The following is a 20167-nucleotide window of genomic DNA, read 5'->3' on the forward strand; positions in this document are numbered from 1 at the left end:
AACCACAAATGGCTTTTAGCCTTCAATGTCAAAATGCCTTAGCATAGTACCAGGTAGACAGTTCAAGAAAAGCAAAGCAATTCTTCTACATCACTTACCTTTACTAATTAAGAACTGAACTGTGCAGACATGACCAGCTCTTGCAGCTTTCATTAAAGGAGTTCTTCCACCTTCTGATTCATGTTCCTGTTTTAAAAGAAAAACATAAAAAACCAAACCAAAATAAAACAAAACACAGTTGTGTAACTAAAGGGAATAGTTAATTACTCTTTCATGAAAATCAAGAGGAAAACTGATCGTACTTTTGAACCCAAATATATTAAATATCACATAATGAACAAACTAAGAAAAAGATACTTTAAATTAGAATATTTTATGGTACTAATTTGAAACAGAAGTAAGTAATTACACACACCTGTAATCCTACTTATCAGATAGCTACAACAATTGTTACAAGTGCAAGAGAGAGAGACTCCAGCTTCAAAAGAACAACACTGAAATGACACTCTCACCGAATAACAGCTAGAAATTTCTCCTTTCTCCACAACATAGTTGTAGAACTTGAACAGAGGCCGATGGTCAACCAGCTTCCTTTAATGGCAAGATCCTACTACATATGTCAGGTTTGCACACAATAGTGATACTCCTACTTCAATCTTCTGAATGCTAGGCTTATAATCTAGGCACCCTCTCCACAAACCTATATTATTTTCTGGGAGTCTCATGTAACACAGGCTAGCCTCAAAACTCCCTCTGTATTTGAGGCTCCACTGACCTCCTGCCTCTGAGCGCTCTTCCTTCCATAGATACTGCATCCCTTTCAAACTCTCAAGACCACTCCAGCAATTCTTTCTATTATGCATCTCTTTTGTCACATTTCCTGGCCTCCCTTGCCAAACTCCACCCAGCAAAACTACCACAAATGACTAATTACATCTTTTAACCTTGCTTGCTTTCTGTATGATCCCTATGACATTTCTTAATAACCGGCACAGAATGCACTTAACTATTTACCCTCCTAACTAACTTATGTACTGCTTGTGGAACGAGATTATTAATTGTTTTAAGACTTTTATTAATAATACTCAAAAGACAGAGGGAAAATTTTCCCCAACCTACAAAGAAATGCTTATAAGCCCCATTTGCATTGTTTAGTTTGTAGTACCACCTCTAGCAGAAAACTTTTCTTTGTAAAGTGATGAGATTAGTGAACTGGATAATACTACAAAAATAAGAATAAAAATGAAAGAATGTAAAAAAAATAATCTGACTACATGATTTTACACAATAGCAAGAAAAAAGCTAATGAAGTTAGAGGAAATATACCTCTGAACAGATTTCTTGGCTTTGTTTGGTGAGGCAGGGTCTAACTATGTACTCCAGGGAGGCCTTGAACGAAAGTAGCCTAGGTTGACCTTAAGTTCTTAGGCATCTTCCTTGTTCAGACCCAAGTACAAAGAAATGTGCTAGAACGCTTTAACTCCTGTCTTATTTTTACAAATAAAGATTTAAGTGACAAAGCTTACCAGATCTGCACCTGCCTGAAGTAAGACATCTGCTACATCTGTATGGCCATTTTCACAGGCATATGTTAAAGCTGTGTCTCCTGTTGCTGTTGTTGCATGAACATTAGCTCCTGCAACAGTTACAAATGATTAGTTAAAACCATTTTTTAAAATGAACATGATAGCACATAGCTCATAAATCAGACAGAATATCCATATCCATTTCTAGACTGAGCACTTTGACAGCCTCTTGAGAGTGTGGAGGAAGTCTGCAAGACATTGCTCAACAGATAAAATTACTTGCCACCCAGCCTGACCCAAAACCACACGCGGAAAGAGAAAGCAGGCTCCCACACGTTGTCTTCTATGCCCCACCTCTTTGATTTTTTTCAAGACTGGGTTTCTCTGTGTAGCCTTGGCTGTCCTGGACTGGCTTTGTAGACCATGCTGGCCTCTAACTCACAGAGATACACCTGCCTCTGCCTCCCAGAGTGCTGGGATCACAGGCTTGGGCCACCAAGCCCAGCTTATCCTTTACTTTTCAACTTATGCATGGTGACATGGTGCATACACAAATACATGAAGTAATTTTTGGGAAAAAAAAAAAATGAGTAAAAGTACTTGAAGTTAAAACTGCATGTAACTCCTATGACAAGTAAATTATTCAGAACATACACAAAGCATATCCTATCTTGTCAGCACATATTCTATGCACTGTAACAGCATAAAGACATTTGTACTGTGTGGTGCTTATTTACATCAATATGCTCAAATGCAAAATTCCATACCTGCAGCTAGTAAGTATTTAACTAACTCCAAATGGCCCTCTTGAGCAGCTTCCATCAGAGGAGTAGAACACCCTAGTTCTATATCAGCTCCAGCCTTAATCAGAAAGTCTGCCACTTCCAGAAAGCCTCCACAGCAAGCCAGGGTCAAGGCGGTTTCTTGAGTTTCTTCTGTCTGTGCATTGATATTTGCTCCTAAAATAAAGATTCTACTTAAAGGAAGTTCATGAATTTACTCAGATACAAACAAAACCTGTTTTCTAATGAACTATATCTAAAGCAAATAGAACTATCTCTTCCCTATTCCTGGCAGTCAAATGTAAAAGGGGAAAAAACCATTCATAAGTCTGTATTTGATATATGCAGCTGGAATTGTTTAAAATTACCAAATTCCCTTTTATAAAGATTCAAAATGGATGATAAAGGTACTTATGACAGTAGCTAACATTTAATAAGCTGTTACTATTTCCCAGACAATATTCAAAAGTACATTTAGGGCAGGGGCAGTGCTGGAGAATGAATCCCCGGCCTCACCTATTAGACAACGGTGTGTTGTTGGACAGACACGAAACCCCTGTCCATGGGAATATTGAGGAAGTACCACTCTGAGCAGCATATTTCTGAGGCCTTATGTTGGTTTTACTTTTAGCACCACTTTACATAAAGCTGTATATGCTGAGGTTAATTCACTTAATTTACTTGCAGTAGGCAACAAGATTATCATCGTTACTATCACCATCACCAGCTGATTCTGATTTTAATAGGCAACATATGACAAGCACTGTTTTAGGTCTCCCTGGGTAACTCCCACAGAAAAAAAAACTACCTAAAGTAACAAAATTGCCATGCAATGTAAATAACTCCCATTTTTTTAAATGGGAGATTATAATCTAAAGTCAGACTTTTAAACGACTAGATCTCTTCACTCTCCAAGAAGTTCCTACGGTATGAGCTCAACAGTGTGATGTGTATCCTCCTTTCTTCTGTTGGTTTTGTGTGCTCTTTGGTTTTCTCCGTATGTTTTTCCACGTGTACCCTGGTTGGCCTCAGACTTGTTAGCACAAGTGTGTCTTCACTTGGCCTGCTACACACTTTGATCAAGTAAACCTTCACAGCAATGTTTTCCTTGTTACTCCATCAGGCACTAGTTCCATCACACATTTATTTATGAGTGGGTAGTACCTCCAAACAATTCCCTCACTATATCAAGCTTAAGAGAATTGTTACACTATTACCTTCAGAAAAATGTTCACATGAACCTTATTTTTCTTTGTTTTATTTTTGCACGGCGTATGACATTAACAGTTCTGCACAAAGAAAATTCTACTTCATTCTGTTCAAAGGGTATGTGAGCCATTTTACAGCAGACAAGATAAGACATTTGAGAGCAAAAGCTCCATGTAAATCATCTTAGGTGAAATGCTGAAAACCAGTCTTAACAAAGACATGTGCTCTACAGATTTATGGTGTAGTATTTCCTAAATGCGCTTACCTTGTCCTAGAAGTAACGCCACCATTTCCTCATGTCCTTCTCGCGCTGCCTCCATCAAAGGAGTATAACCTTCATCATTGACCTCTTCCAGACTAGCTCCTCTTTCAATAAGTAAGGCTGCCAGTTCCACATGTCCCCCACATGCAGCTAAAGTCAATGGTGACTCAAATGAATCAGCTGGCATGTTCACCTGAGCACCACTGTCCAGAAGCAACCGAGCTACTTCAACATGGCCATCCTATTTAAGAGCAATTGAAGAAATTCAGTCAGCACCATAAAAATTTCAAATTGAAAAAAAAAAGTCTCAATGATCATACACTCAAGTTTGCTGACATTTACTAAGACAATAAATCTACATCTGACACTTTAGTAAACATATATTATGTTTTGACAGTACTCTTTTATCAAACATATTTGGAAATAAGAGCTTGAGGGCTTAAAGCAAACAGAGAAGAATGGAGCCTATAATCAAGAAAGAAATGGCCAATAAATGAACTGACAAAATCCTAATGCCAAAGAGTACCAGCAGAGCATGGTGAACATTTAAATGGTAAGTAACAAAGCTCAGATAGAGGAAAGCAAATTTTTCCTAAGATCTTAAGAGTGAGCAAACTTTTGACTTCACAGAAAACTTTCTACAACAGTGGTGAAAAAAAATGTATCATGTGTTAAAGAAACACAATGTATACACTGTTTTCTTTGTTGTTCATCATTTAAAATGAAGTGAGAAAACAAAAAAAAGTCATTACTTATTCCATGCAACTACTCAAGAATTTCTTTTAATAATGTTTAACCCTTCATATACTTCCTCATATGTATTTCACCTTGCTCTGAAAGTCATGTCCACTCTAACCTAAGAACAAAACATACCAGAGAACTCTGATGTCTTATTTCCATGGTAACATTGCTGTTTCTGCGACTGTGAAATGCATCCCATAAAGTGAAATCAAAGTTCATTTAAGAGCATCAAGTTTTTAGCAAGATCTCCACATGCCTGGCTTCTATTCATGTAAATTTTAGTTACATGCACCCACCACCCACTTATTATTTACTGAGACCAAGAACTGGGATTACAGGCCTATCTGTCTGTCTGTCTGTCTATCTATCTATCATTTCTGGCAACCAAGAACTGGTATTACTGACATCCATCCACCCACCTATGCATCCATCCATATTATTTATTGAGAATGAGTACCAGTGCTCCAAGCGCAACTATTTGCAATTATCTATAAAATTACTAGTACATATACATACAGAAAATTCCTATGTTGAAGGTTGGTATGATACTTTATTTTGATGTTAATTACTGGCTCTCAAGATCGATTACTACCTGAATACACCTATCCTTGATTTGTAAACCTAAGACATGATACCTGATTGGTTGATTAAAGGCCTAAAACCTGGGCAAGGCAGAATGGGCTAAGGTTCCCAGCCTTTGGGAAGAGAAGAATCACCGGAGGAAAACATAGTCCGGATAGAGAGAAAGGAGGAGGATGCCACGATGAGTTAGCATGGAGAAGAAACCATGTGAGACTCCAATAATGGTGTGAAAAGTTCCAGATAAAGAATACAAGCATTTCTATAAGATTATACATGGAAGATAGCCCAGATGAGAATGGTTAAGGAGGATGGCATTGGATCGGGGCTGGGAGGTAGGCGGTGAGGTTATAGAGATAAAAATATTTGCCCAGCTCAAGGTAAACAGACAATTATAAAATCTTACAGCTGTCTGTGCCTTTACATTTGTGATAGCGGGTTAAATAATGCCACTGTAATAATTATACAGCAAAAAATAATATTCAGTCCAACATCATTTCTATTTACTAGAACATTACTCCTTAAATTATGTTTATAAATACAGGGTATTTGCATGGTATAAGGTAGTAATAATGACTGAATTTCTGTATAAGAGAGATTGCTCAAACTGTCAATATTATTGCTGTGTGAGGGTCTCATTTAATCCTCATAAGTACACCAGAAAAAGAGCAAGCATTTTACAGACAAGATACTCAAAAGCTCCAAACAAATTTATGCACATTTAAAAGAGAAACTCATTAAAGCAAATGCAGGGCTGCCAATAAAGAAAACAATATATGTCAAATACTAAATGACAACTGTCTTTCATTTTTCATAAATCCTACAGTGTTTTTCAGATATCTCTTTTTTTGTAGGTTATAAATTATAACCTACAAAATATAGAAAGTATTAGTATAGTTCATTTTAGAGGACAAACTCTAAAATACAATTCTTTCTTTTGTTTTTAAAGATCTGTGTGTGTGGTGTGTGTGTGTGTGTGAGCATGTGCTTTTGCTGCTTTTAAACGTACCGTGTGCATGTAGATGCCCACAAACACCAGAAAAAAAAAATGTCAGGTCCTCTGTAGGAAGTTATAAGCAGTTGTGAGCTATACTGTCTGAGTGTTCTCTACACAGCTCTGGTTGTCCTGAAACTCACTATGTAGACCAGGCTGTCCTGAAACTCAGGATCCACTGTCTGCACATCCTCAGTGCTGGCATTAAAGGCATGCATCACCAAAAATCTGGCAGTTACAATCTTGTCTCAAGCTACCAGCAGTATTCCTGTTTCAACTTCCAAACTGCTTGGATTACATGTGATCACCATCAAGTACAGCTAAGTTGTGTTCCACAATAAAGTAAAATAAAACTTTGCAAAAGGAAAAGGTTAGTTTACAATGGCTCTACCTCTACCCACCTAAAATGAAAATATACTTCATACACGCATTTTTCTTACCATGCAAGCCTCCATTAAAGCAGTATGCATTTCATCTGTTTTATGCTCTTGATCAGCGCCTGCTTCCAAAAGAAATCGCACCATCTCTAGATGTCCTAAATCAAAATTGTGTTAGATTATTTATTTATTTTCAAAATTTGTTCTTAAAATCAAAGTGATTGATATTTTTTGGGCATGTCCCAACATCTCAAATGGTCTTTCTGTAAATCTATGAACCTCAACCACATGATATGCTTATTATTTTTAGATTTCTGTTACTTACTTTTGCTTTTTTGGTTTTGCGAGACGAGGTTTCTCTGTGTGAAAGAGCGCTGGCTGTCCTGGACTCGTAGACCAGGCTGGCCACAAACTCACAGATCCACCTTGTGTTCCACCACACAAGGCACGATTTCTGTTATTCTTAATTATGTGTGAAGTGCCTCTAAAGACCAGAAAAGGCTGTCAGACTGCCTCCCCCAACCCCCAGAGCAGGAGTTGTGAGCTTCCATGTGGGTGCTTATAAACTGAATTCAGGTCCTCTGCAAAAGCAATCATTCTAAGCTGCAGAGTCACCTCATTAGTCACAGTGTACATATATTTTTCAAGAGATAGTAACCTGGGATGAAAATTATTCAAGCTATTACCTCTATGAGACCAAGTGCTTAAACTCACAGTAAGTAACACAAACTTTTCAGCAGGAATCCTATTTATAAATTTTAAACTGCATTCATGAAAACATTGCTAAAATAATCTATATGCATTTTTTTTACTTGAAAATACCTATGATAGAAACAGACAGTTTCAATATATCATGTGTTAGTTCAAGAAGTGACTAAAAGTGGAAGTTCAAGTATACATAAATAGTACTTTGGATAGTATATAAGAAAGAAATATGAAATGAGTTACAAAAAGCTAGAACACATACAGGATCAACATCTTGATTTAGCTGACTACTCATCACCCTTTCCACTTTTGTTATTCTCCTATCAATGTTCACTCTCTCTGACTTCTATACCTTTTCCATCTTGGTACCAAACCAATGCCCAGGAAATCCCACTAGAAACAGAAGAAGCTAACAGAGTTCACTGACCCGTGTACATATTCAAGATGAGCACCACTAGCTTAATTCTCTAACTAGTGTCTAATTAACCCTTACAAACCCAACCTTAGATGTCACTTCTAGAAGACAGAGTAGGCTACAAACAAAAGAAAGAGACAAGACCTGCACAAGCAGTCTCATCAAAAAGTGCTCTGGCCAGCTAGGACTAAGTAATGCAAAAAAAAGTAATGGAACCATTTCTGAATTCAAATGTGCATAAATCCACCCAGAAACTTTGAAAATCTTAACTAACTCCTCTATTCCTTAATAAAGACTAGCTCCTGTGTCGGGCTGTAACAGAGGGTAGGAAAGTAACTGACTTCACTGTGGTCTCCACATGAAAATCTACTAGCATAGATAAATCTTAGCCATTTACATAGCTAGACAATATTGGGTTGTGTTTTTAAAGAAATCAGCTCTAAAGACAATACAAGTTCATGCCCACTCTTAAGCATTTAAAAAAAAAAAAAACCTAGGCTGAGTAAAAGAAGAGAGTGAAACTTAAGCTGGTGCTCCTTTATATTTATAGTCTTATGGGTAAGGAGTAAACCTGTGACTGAGTGCCTCCTTAAATTTTGCACCTGCACTTGCAAATCTTTTTAATATTTTAGATCAACACTGAATGGCATTTTTTAAAAGATAAATATATTTCTTATTTATACAGTATTCTGTCTGCGTAAGCCTGCATACTAGAAGAATATACCAGATCTCATTATAGATGGTTGTGGTTATTGAACTCAGGACCTTTGGAAGAACAGCTAGTGCTGTCAACCTCTAAGGCCTCTCTCCAGCCCCATGAATGGCGTTCTATGAAGTAAATATGGCATGGTATACTGACACAAAGCTGCATGGCTCATTTTTAAGAGGGAGGGAGGGAGGGAGGGAGGGAGGGAGGGAGGGAGGAAGGAAGGAAGGAAGGAAGGAAGGAAGGAAGGAAGGAAGGAAGGAAGGAAAGAAGATCAGGAAGGCAGGAGACAGACTCACTTTATATCCACACATTTGTCATGCCTGTGGAGTATAAAAAAATGCGACTCTCTGGCTCTTAAAAACTCTTTAATATTGATTTCTTATAGGTGGGCATATCTGGCCCAGCTAAAAACCCATATTCTGTATTACTAGTATTTTCAGATTAGTTGGTACTTAATTATGTGCCTTCTTGCACATGCTAAAAAGGTAGAAAGGTAAAAAGCTTCCAATACACAAAACTTTTATAGCAAAATCACATTAAAATTATCAGCCTACTTTGATAAAAGAACTGGATTGTCACTTTTACAGAAAATATTTACAACTGTTGAGACTATATAGTACTAAATATAAATTATAAAACATTTTAAACGAACTTATTTATCGTTACTAACACCATTATAATACTGTTAACTTAAAAACTGATTTTATGTTGAAGAGATATGGAGTGGGCAGCCTTGCCTTGTCCCCGATTTCAGTGGGATTTCTCTCCACTTAATTTGATGTTGGCTATAGGCTTGCTGTATATTGTCTTTACTATGTTTAGGTATGTGCCTTGTATCCCTGATCTCTCTAAGACTTTAAACATGAATGGGTGTTGGATTTTGTCAAATGCTCTTTCGACATCTAAGGAGATCATCATGTGGCTTTTTTCTCCTTCAGTTTCTTTTTATGGTGGATTACATTGACGGATTAGCATACATTGAACCACCCCTGCATGCCTGGGATGAAGCCGACTTGGTCATGGTGGATGAGATCTTTTATGTGTTCTTGGATTTGGTTTGCAAGTATTTTATTGAGTATTTTTGTATCAATGTTCATAAAAGTGATGTCTGAAATTCTTTTTTTTTTTTTTTTGTTGGGTTTTGTTTGGTTTAGGTATCAAGGTGACTGTGGCCTCATAGAATGAGTTTGGTAATGTTTCTTCTGCTTCTATTTTGTGGAACAGTTTGAAGAGAATTGAAATTAGCTCTTCTTTAAAGGTCTGTAGAATTCTGTGGTGAAACCATATGGCACTGTGCTTTTTTCCCTATGGGAGACTTTTGATGACTGCTTCTATTTCCTTGGGGATAAAGGACTATTTAATCTATTTACCTGATCTTGAATGAATTTTGGTAAATGGAATCTATCAAGAAAATTGTCCATTTAATTTGGGGCTACAGCTGGGATACAAAATGAATAAATTGTAATTAATAAAAAAATAGGGAAAAAAATTTTTAAAAACTGATTTTATTTTCATTATTTCACTTCATAAAAGATTATACTATACCTTTATAACAAGCTAATGTAAGGGCACTCTCTTTGAATTCGTTGGAATGCGTATTGATGCCAGCTCCATTTTCTAGCAGCAATCTGGCTACTTCCACGTGTCCAGCACTTCCAGCTTCCATAAGAGGTGTATGGCCATTTTCGTTATGGTCCTCAATACTAGCACCGGATTCCAAGAGCACCTTTACAACATCTACATAGCCTCCAGCACAAGCGTAGGTAAGGGCTGTGTTGCCTGTTTAAGTAAGCAAGCAATAAAGAGATATCAACATAGCTCACATACACAGATGCACTGGCATGTAAATGGACATAATCACAAAGCCAGTTTGATCCCTGGGTCCTATATGAAGAAGGAGGAGAGAAGGAACTCCAGCAAGATGTCCTTTGCTTTCCCCAAGTGCACCATGGTACATGTGTGCATGCACAAACACAGATAAAAATAAAAATAAATGTAAAACATTTTTTAAAAATAAAACAAGTTTACATTAAAAAGCTGGAATGGAAAACTATATTCATAATAAACAGTAAATAGACACATAGAATTGCATCACTTCCTCTTTCCAAAATCAACTTCCTGTTCTCCCTTAAAAGCAGTATCAAGCTGTGCCTGATGGTATAGGTTATGATCTCAACAGCTGGAAGGTTAAAGAGATTAAAAATTTAAGGCCAGCCTGAGCAACAGAGTGAGTCTAAGGAGTACCTGGACAACTTAGTAAGAGTCTGACTTAAGTTACAAAGTTAAAGGCCTAGGAAACTATTAGGTCCTTTGTGGAATACCTGCCTAGCATATATAAGTTCTGGGGTCAATTCCTTGTACTGCCAAACAATAAAAGAAAATATATGTCAAATTATAGAAAAATCAGATACACCTATCAAGACTGGAGAATTCTGACATGACAGTGAAGCCAAACCTATGATTCTACAACAATATGGCTACCTAAACAAGACCAGAACAATAATTCTAGTGGACATACTACATCGAAAGAAGATATCTCACAGAGACCCAGCCCTAGAAAAAGAAATACAGGTAACTAATGACTACTGACGAGGGGGGGAGGAATCAGCTCCTAACTGGTTATTTAAAAACAATTGATCAGCCCTAAAATAACATACATACAACCCCACTAAGTGTTTAAGTAGGCTGTTAGGCTGTATTTACATATTCATGTGCATATATATATGTAACAATACTAAAAGAAGCTGGCAATTTGAGAGGGAATTGGGGGAACATAGGGGCATTGGAGGAAGGGACATGGTAGGGTTTAGAAGAAGGAAAATGATGTGGAAGTGTTAATTTTAAATGAAAGAGGGAAAAAAAAAAAAAACCTCTGTAAATGAGCTGTGTAGTTCTTTCCTGAAATTACCATTTTCCTTCCCAAATGAGATAAATTATAGTTAACTTTAATAAAAAATGTTTCATAAAGCGTTATTTTTATATTCAAAACCTATCATACATAACCCACATAATAACTGCTCAATGTCAGATAATTTCAAAACGTTCCTATATTGGTTTTGGAACATACACAGTTCTGCTGGCATGAAAACACAGCAATCCTGACTCGGCCTCCCATGTGCTGTGACTAGAGGCACGAGCCAGGACAATGAGCAGATGTTCTTCTTGCTGGGCACAGTGCAGCACACCTGTAATCCCAGCACTCAGAGAAGCAGAGGCAGGCAGATCTCTGAGAGTTTGAGGACAGCCTGGTCTAGAGAGAGAAACCCCATCTTATAAAAACAAAAAACCCCAAAAATGATTATGTGTGTATACACACACACACACATATAAACATAAAACCTCTTCTTAGTGATAAAAACTTCCTACATTAACATAGAACCCATATTGTAAGAGGGGGAAAAAAAAGGACTTTTATTTAAAACACAACTAAATTTGATTTTTTTTTAATCTGAAGAAAACTCACAAAATATAAATGTTACGCCCAGATATGACCCTACCCCTACAGAAGAGTTGACCCATCCTACAGAAAAAGAAGTTAAGTTTAGGCTAAAACTGTGGCACACTGGACGTTTTTATAGTTCTTTTTATTTGGGCCACAATTCAGCAAAATGAGGAGATCCTGGTTGCTCATCCTATTCTCCCACATATTGCATTTGTAGTAAAAATGAAACCAGGTTTTGAGAAGTAGTCTTTCAAACTGAGAGCTTCCTATACTTTAAAAGAACCTAAGTGTCTTTTTAACAAAAGAGAAGACATTTCTTTTCATGGATTTTATATACTTAAACATCATAGAAACTTATGGAAATATGTAGCACTTTTAAAAAATCTGGGAACTGTTAGGTCTTCAAAAGTGAATAATGAGAAGCAATTGTTAAAAGGGATGCTACTAGCTAATGAACTGAAAAAGCAGTATAATAACCTGTTGAAGATTGTGCATTGACATCAGCTTTATGAGCTAGCAGCAGTTTCACGATTTTGACATGTCCTCCATTAGCAGCAGCCATTAAAGGTGTAATGTCACCTTTGATTCCCCTGTCTTCCACATTTGCATGCATTGCCAATAAAACCTTGAAAAAAAAATATAGTTTACAGAATATTAAGTAAATAATTAGAAAGTTTTCAATATATTTATTTATAATATCTACCTACTCTTAAGATTCCTAAAATTTATCAAAAATATACAAGTTGTGCATGCATTGCCAATAAAACCTTGAAAAAAAATATAGTTTACAGAATATTAAGTAAATAATTAGAAAGTTTTCAATATATTTATTTATAATATCTACCTACTCTTAAGATTCCTAAAATTTATCAAAAATATACAAGTTGTATGTAACAATGTACTGAAATTAGCTTAATGGACAAAGAAGTTTGTTTTTTTCTTAATAAGTAACAGATTTCTTTTAAGGGTTATTTTTCTAGCACAAACCTGTGCAAGCTCATAGTATCCTGCAGAACAAGCTAAACAAAGGAGGCTCTCCCCTTCCTCGGTGTGCTCATTCACACTTCGACCTTCAATGAGTAATTTCCGCACAGCATTTACATCTCCTTCTGAACAGGCCTCTGCCAAACTGCGGCTACAAGATGACAATAGAGAACAGGGAAGAACAGTATCATCACAAAGCATGGTAGAAAAAAATCTGCATAATACACGTACTGGTTTTTAGGTCATCCAAATTAAAATTATCAGTACACTAAATGTTTTCAGTTATGTCCAGTATTTTACAGTAAATACTGAAATCATATACCACAAAAATTCAAACACAAATAGTGTGAACTGTCATTCAACTGTTGGAAATTTTATATGAAATTTAAAAATACATAAGGTCAGTAAGACACTAATTTTGAAAGCCTACCTGAGTTCTTCCATCAAGTGCGAGTCTCAGACAGACGCCGGGAGCAGACAATGTCACTAAATGAGTGACTGGGAAGGCATGCACTTCTATAGTTGCCTAAGCTGTCAGTCCTCCCTTCTACCTTGTTGAGACAAGGTCTGTTCATGGATACATGACAGCTTAGCTCCCTCCACCTTCTGGGAATTCTATCGTCTCCACTTCCTCTGTGTGTCTGGCTTTACTTGTGTTCTGCAGGTTCACACTCACGTCCTCACCTTTACTCAGCAAGAACGTTACCCACTATGCCATCTCCCATAGCATTATGTTCAGTTAGAAAAGAAAGAAGTTGATAAGGACTGAAAACTACAACACAGTAATACTTCTTCAGATGCTCTGTTCATGCTCTACAATACTAAAGCCTTACTAATGCTAAAACCATAAATACAGACTTATGAGACACAAATTAAAGTCTCATGCCCTAACATTCAGATCATGGGAACAAGATTTATGATTTTTTTTAATTTCGGAAAACCAAACAAAAAACCCTCACTCCTTAAAATGATCTGAACTATACAAATAAACTGAAAGAAAAAAAGATGATAGAAGAGCATTTACTCTTTACCACTAAAACAGAAGAAAGCAACATGAATAAATGAAAGGTCTTTTCTGATTTTTAAAAAAATTTAAACATCTATGTACTTTCTATGTGTGTACATGCCGTTATGGGGAGAAGTCAACACCAAGCATGGGTGCTAGAAAATGAACCCAGTGCTGAGGAGGAAAGCAGCAAGCTCTTGAGACAAAGAGTTTGCACTGCAGTACCCAACAGCTGTCAGCACCGGTGCTCACCTCACCTACGTGAGCCTGATGAAGCTATTCGTCTCTCTCAGTTTGCTTATATAATTCCCATTTTTAAAAAATCTAAAGGTTTGGGTTTTTTTTATGCACAAAAAAGGCATCATATTAAGTGCATTTAGTATCAGGCAGTATCAGGCACATACACAAAAAAGCTTCACACATATTAACTACTTTCATTCATACGAAACAACACAGAGCACTCACTTGTCCGACTGCCCTGCATTTGCTGTGCTTTCAGCTCTCATCCGGGTAAGTGCAGCAGCAGCTTCATCCAACGCACAGCTGACAGAGGAGGTCAACCTCCGGAGCACTTCAGGGTCTGCAAAGGCTTTACCATCAGCCGTGGATAACTTTCCTATTCCTATTATAGTATTTTCATACCAATGTGGAAATACAAAAAAAAAAAAAAAAAGGAAAACTCAGGTTACTAAAATCTGTATGTTACCAAATGACCTTCATATATTATTACAGACTTATTTGTCTATAATCTTTAGGTAAGTAATTCTCCTTCAATCTAAAAATCTGATTCATGTCATATGTTCTTGGATATATAATCTGACACATTCTGGTGTTAGATATGAGTCTTTGGCCTATGCTGAGACAGGTAGAAATTTTCTCTGAAAACATTTGTCATGTCTTTGGGAGAAGAACCTATGTTCAGAGGCTGTTAGAAGCTACAGGTACTGAGACATGAACTACTTAAAGTTACTTTTATCACCACATGCACAGAAAGACCTTCAAAAATAAAGTCAATACAGAGAACAGAAAATAAAAAAAGAAAGAGCTCTAGAAAAAATTACTTTTGGCTCACGGATACCACAAGTGCCAGCACCATTACTACTTTTCAGTAAATGCCTACTTTTGCTGGCTCAGGGCTTAAGAGCCCTGCAGTACACAACAGCTGTCAGCACCCGTGTTCACCTCACCTACGTGAGCCTGATGAAGCTATTCATCTCTCTCAGTTTGCTTATACAATTGCCATTAAAAAAAAACAACTACAAGTTTAAAGGTTTGGGTTTTTTTATGCACAAAAAAAGGTTATCATATTAAGTGCACATTCCCTTAATATACCTCTGTCCTTCCAGAGGTCCTGGGTTCAATTCCCAGCAACCACATGGTGGCTCTATACTAGGATCTGATCCTTCTTCTGATACAGAAGGGTACATGCAAATAGAACATTCATATACATAAAATCAATCTTTAAAAATGGACTAAGAGAATACAGACTGCATTTCTTAAAAATCTACATAACTATCTCTTAAAAAACTAGTACATATACGTAACACATATACTCAAAATCATTTAAAATTATTTAGAATAGCAAAAGAAACAAGGCAAAAGTAGAAATAGTAGACATTTGAATGAACATAACTGTGACTTTTCCACATAGCCCTAATAAAGCAAGCTTAGCATCACTAACATTCATTGCTATTATTTTTTTCCAGGTTGTCCAGGTGCATCACCTGTGGTGCTTATTAAAAACATAGGTGCTGGGAGTGAAAAGATAGTTCATTGATTAAGAGCACTTGATGCACTTCCAGAGGACACGGCGACTTGCTTCCACCAGCCACATCAGGCAACTCACAAACACTGTAACTCCAGCTCTAGGGGGTCTGACACCTTTTCTAATCTCCATGGCACTTGCACTTGTACACACACAGTATGTCAAGCCCAAAGAGTATTGCTCCAAAATCGAGTTTCCAGACATACCAAGCCAGTAATTCAGGCAGGAAATATCATTTAGGAAACATTACTATAAGCTTTAAAATTAACTAAGAAAGAAAGGCCCTACACTTAGGTACAATACTTACATAACTTAGGTTCTAAGAGTTTATACTTGCTTGCTTTTCTATCTAAAAAATTATATAACAAATACAGTATCTTATAAAAACCAAAGATAACCCTGAGAATCTGATTTCACCAGTAACAAGATGTTCTCAGCAGTCAAACTTCACTTCTCTTAATCAAAATCTCCAAAAAATAAATGCTGTCTCAGTCTGATAAGATCAAACCTACAACAATCTGATATGAATGTAATCTGAAGCCTATTCTAGCACCACATGATTAACATCATGAATTTAAAAATGGAGAATTAGCTTTTTTCTCAGGTTATAACGAATTCCAGTCAGAAACATTAAGAGGAAGCAGGTAAGAAAACAAAATAAACAAGCAGAAAATTATCACATAAATGAAAACAGCAACAAAATATTGATTTTAATTTATAAACAAGTCATAGATTCAAAGTTCTTTTCTTTAGCTTCTCAGACCATAGTGTTACTTTGTAGCTTAGCCTTGGGCTCCTGAATGCTGGGGAATGCTAGCACTGCAGGGATCCACCATCACGCATGCCCATAAAAGTAATTTTACTGAATACTCAGGATGCAACAAAAATATTAATTAACCCATAGTGGAGTATGGTGATCTTATATTAAGATTGAATAGGAATACCCTCCTTCCCATAGATTCATGTGTTTAAATGCTTGGCTCATAGGGAGTGGCACAATTAGGAGGTGCGGCCTTGTTGACCAAAGTCTGTCACTGTGGTAGCAGGCTTTAAGGTTTCATATGCTCAGCCTATGTCCAGTGTGGTATACAGTCTCCTTCCTGTTGCCTGTGACTCCTTCTCCAGCACCATGTCTGCCTGCACATTGTCACGTTTCCCACCATGACAATGAACTAAACCTCTAAAGCTGTAAGCCAGCCCCAATTACACGTTTTCCTTTATAAGAGTTCTCACCATGGTCATGGTGCCTCTTCACAGCAACAGAAACCCTAACTAACACAAACAACAATAACCAAAAATAGACAAGAAAATAGTATAACCCGTTTATTTTTTCCAACTTCAGACATTCAATCAGTTAATCCACAAGAACAAAAAAACTTACCATAGAGAACACATTATAACATCCAGGCTTCTTTTAAAGATAAGAGGAAATTATTTATATTTTTCTCCCTTTTCCCTTAGAACTTAGTAAAAATAAACAGAACGCAATAGGAATTCCATCCTTAAGAAAACTAAGACACATCTTTAAATCTAAGGTACTACTGTGAAGATAAAAATGGACTAAGCTGAAACAAAGCTATCAGGGAGAAAAATAAGGTGATCATAAACTAAGCACTTGAGAATTGGAGATACAGAAACAAGTTTCAGCCATGAAACTGGAGCACTAGCTAAACAATCATTTACACATACGTCTCCATATATTCTTTAAAGTCAAACTGGATAAGACCTCAACTAAGTGATGAGGAACAGAGAGGATGAAGATGAATACTGGATGAAGAGAGTGAACAACTACACGCTGAGTGCTCAATCCTCACCCTTCTTTCTCCTGTTGACAGCTAGTCTTAGGCACAAGTTAAATCTACAGGCATTTCTCTCAGGAAATCCAACAGACTCAGAGGAAAGACCTACATACTAATACGTTAGATGAGCCCAAAGAAATAAAAGGTTTTATGTGCAATCACAGCTAGGAAAACCAAAATGTTCCCAACAAATTAAATAACACTGTCACACATATCCTATACTTTTTTTTTTGGCTTATTTATTTTTTTAACATGTATTAAGTATTTGGCTGCATGCATGTATTATATCATGTGTATACATGATGACAAGAGGTCAAAAAATGGGGCCAGGTCCCCATGGAACTGGAGTTACAGTGGTTGTGAGCAACCACATAGGTGCTAGGAAATAAACTCTGGTCCTTTCCAAAAGCAACAAGTCCCTATCCTATGCAATTCTTAAGACTACACATATACTCTCATCATAAAGTTACACTATTATCGACAGATTATCTTGATAGGTCCAAACCAATTAAAAACTCATTAAAGATAGAAAAAGTTCTTTGCCTGGAAATAACAAAGGCAGGGAATTCAAGAAATAAAAAGGTTCCATCATTGGCATAAACATGGAAAGGATTTGCACATCAAGGAATGTGGGGGAGCCTAAGAAAGGAAGCCCAACTGAGTGCCCACAAAAAGATAATGCTCTCACTGCTACAACAGCAGGGAACGGATTTCCTCAGTCACGGTTTGGAAGTAAACCTTCCTCCACAGCAGATAGGTAAAACCTTAGCATAGGTAATTTCAGTCTACAAAATCTTCAGGCGAATTCAGCCACACAACATCCTAATGTTTAATACTCAGAAGTTACAGGACAATTATGAGTGCTGTTTCCTGTGGCTGCATAAAAAAATTTATAATGCAGTAAGAAAGCAGTGAGTGCGTCATGGTAAACGCATCCATTAAAAAAGTGACGCGCACACTTTTCAATTTAGCTTTGTTCCATTGCTACTGGCTAGAAACAGAACTCAGGGATCACCACAGACAAAGACAGTTCCAGTCTGGAAAGACAATCCAATGCATTCAAATAAGACCAATTTCCAAATGTCACCAAGTTCTGGGAAAGACCAGGAACTAGTGGTCTAGTTCTGGGAAAGACCAGGAACTAGTGCAAAAAAGGAAAACAATCACAACTGCAGTATCAAACTTCAATGGCAACTACAAAGATCAGAAGATAATAGGGCAATAATTGAAAAAATTTGCAGAAATGATTTTTAAAACTAAACTCGATTCCATAAATAAACTAATAAGCATGAGGAGAGCAAGCCATTTTCACATGAGATATCAGAAAATTGCCCCTCACAAGCAAAATGAGGGAGGAATAAAGTTTAAAAAAAAATAAAGTGAGAGAGAGAAAAGACAGAAAAAAAAAAGAAAAAGTGAAGACAGAAAAAAGAAATAAGTGCTCATTTCATGTCTCTTTCTTTAAAAAGGTATTGTAGGGCTGGAGAGATGGCTCAATAGTTAAAGAGCACTGGCTACTCTCTCTAAAATCAAACAAAATAAAACAGAACCCAGACAGTATAAAACCTTATCACCCCAAACACTGCTAGGATATGTAGATAGTAAATTCCTACTACTTTTTCCTTTGTCTTTATACTCCAGCCTTGAGATGAATATGGAGAAACGCAAACCTCGCCTTAGGAAAACAACCTCTACTATACACCGGGGAGCCTAGTCATAAAGTAAAGGTGCTGCAAATTGCAACCCAGTGAACACTCCACCACTGCTGCTAGGATCGAAAAGGACTACCTAGTTTCATGTGTGCTACATATAAAAGATATTAATACACGTAGTTTATGCAGTAATAGTAATTTAGTCAGCAGCATATGCTTCAGTAAATCTTACCGAATGTGTTTTTCAAAATAAAGCTCATTACAATTTCTCAGACTAAAGAACACTAGACAGCATTATGCCTGGAGGCCTAATTGATTTCATAGCTGAGGCTAGCCTGGAACTAAATTGAACTTGTAGCAAGCCTCCTGTCGCAGCTTCCCAAGTACTTAGATTATGGCTAAGAGACCATTCTGAACAATGACATATTCAAGAAGAGAGTGCTAAACTAGACTTATTTAGATATATGTGCTACAAGTGGAAGAGAGAAAACATTGCTTTAGCCATAGATATAAACAAAAGAGGATTTCTAGTTTCTACTGCTCTGGGCATAATAATTTTGAGTACTAATCTGAGCGTTACATTTTAGGAGGGACACAAACTCCAATACAGTATGTACTGAGTACTGAAAATCATTTATATAAATTCCTTTTTAAAAAGGCTAAACAGCCACATATAAATTTTACATGGATTTTAATTTAAACTAATTAAGCTTATCAATTTATAATGAATTTTATCATTATAATGTTTTCAATAATGATACTTCTGTTGAAATGTTATCAATATTTATGAATAGTTATCACACAAAATATACAGGAGCAAAAGACGTGAAGCTCTGGATAACAAAGAAGACATGATTATAAAAAGCACACGACATACCTGCAGCTTCTAGTAAAGCTTCCAGCCTAGCCTGCGTCTCTGGATCTACTGTCCTGAGGTCAGCACCGTCAGCAGTGCCTGATAAGAGCAACTTGGAAGCTGTTTCCAGCATAGGGTTCTCCAAATCATCCTGGTCCAAAATGAAAGACTCCACCTACAAAACAAATACAAAGAAAAGGAAAAAAAGAAAAAAAAAAAACAGACAAGAAAAAGAGAAAGGAGAACAAATGAAATAAGATCAGAATGAGAAAAATATATTTAACGCAATTACCAATGATAAGTACAGTAGCAACACTAAATAAATTCAAAAATCCAAAGCCCATTGTTTAAACTAAAAGAAAAT

The 20167-nt window shown here is 36.7% G+C and overlaps 1 protein-coding gene across 7 annotated transcripts in view; it reads right to left on the minus strand.

The window, feature by feature from the left end:
* The window catches only part of Ankrd17 (ankyrin repeat domain 17), a 131885-nt gene that overhangs the window by 55333 nt on the left and 56385 nt on the right, over positions 1-20167 (minus strand). For all 7 annotated transcript variants that reach the window (XM_060380920.1, XM_060380919.1, XM_060380916.1 and 4 more), the window contains exons 2-11: positions 19825-19978; positions 14197-14353; positions 12729-12876; positions 12219-12366; positions 9845-10078; positions 6534-6628; positions 3783-4020; positions 2294-2485; positions 1527-1636; positions 99-186 (exon numbers count right to left, since the gene is read on the minus strand). In XM_060380920.1, the coding sequence (XP_060236903.1) occupies positions 99-186; positions 1527-1636; positions 2294-2485; positions 3783-4020; positions 6534-6628; positions 9845-10078; positions 12219-12366; positions 12729-12876; positions 14197-14353; positions 19825-19978 (1564 nt within the window). The remainder of the gene's footprint in view (positions 1-98; positions 187-1526; positions 1637-2293; positions 2486-3782; positions 4021-6533; positions 6629-9844; positions 10079-12218; positions 12367-12728; positions 12877-14196; positions 14354-19824; positions 19979-20167) is intronic.

This window comes from Meriones unguiculatus, chromosome 3, assembly GCF_030254825.1.
Source record: "Meriones unguiculatus strain TT.TT164.6M chromosome 3, Bangor_MerUng_6.1, whole genome shotgun sequence".
Lineage (NCBI taxonomy): Eukaryota > Metazoa > Chordata > Mammalia > Rodentia > Muridae > Meriones > Meriones unguiculatus.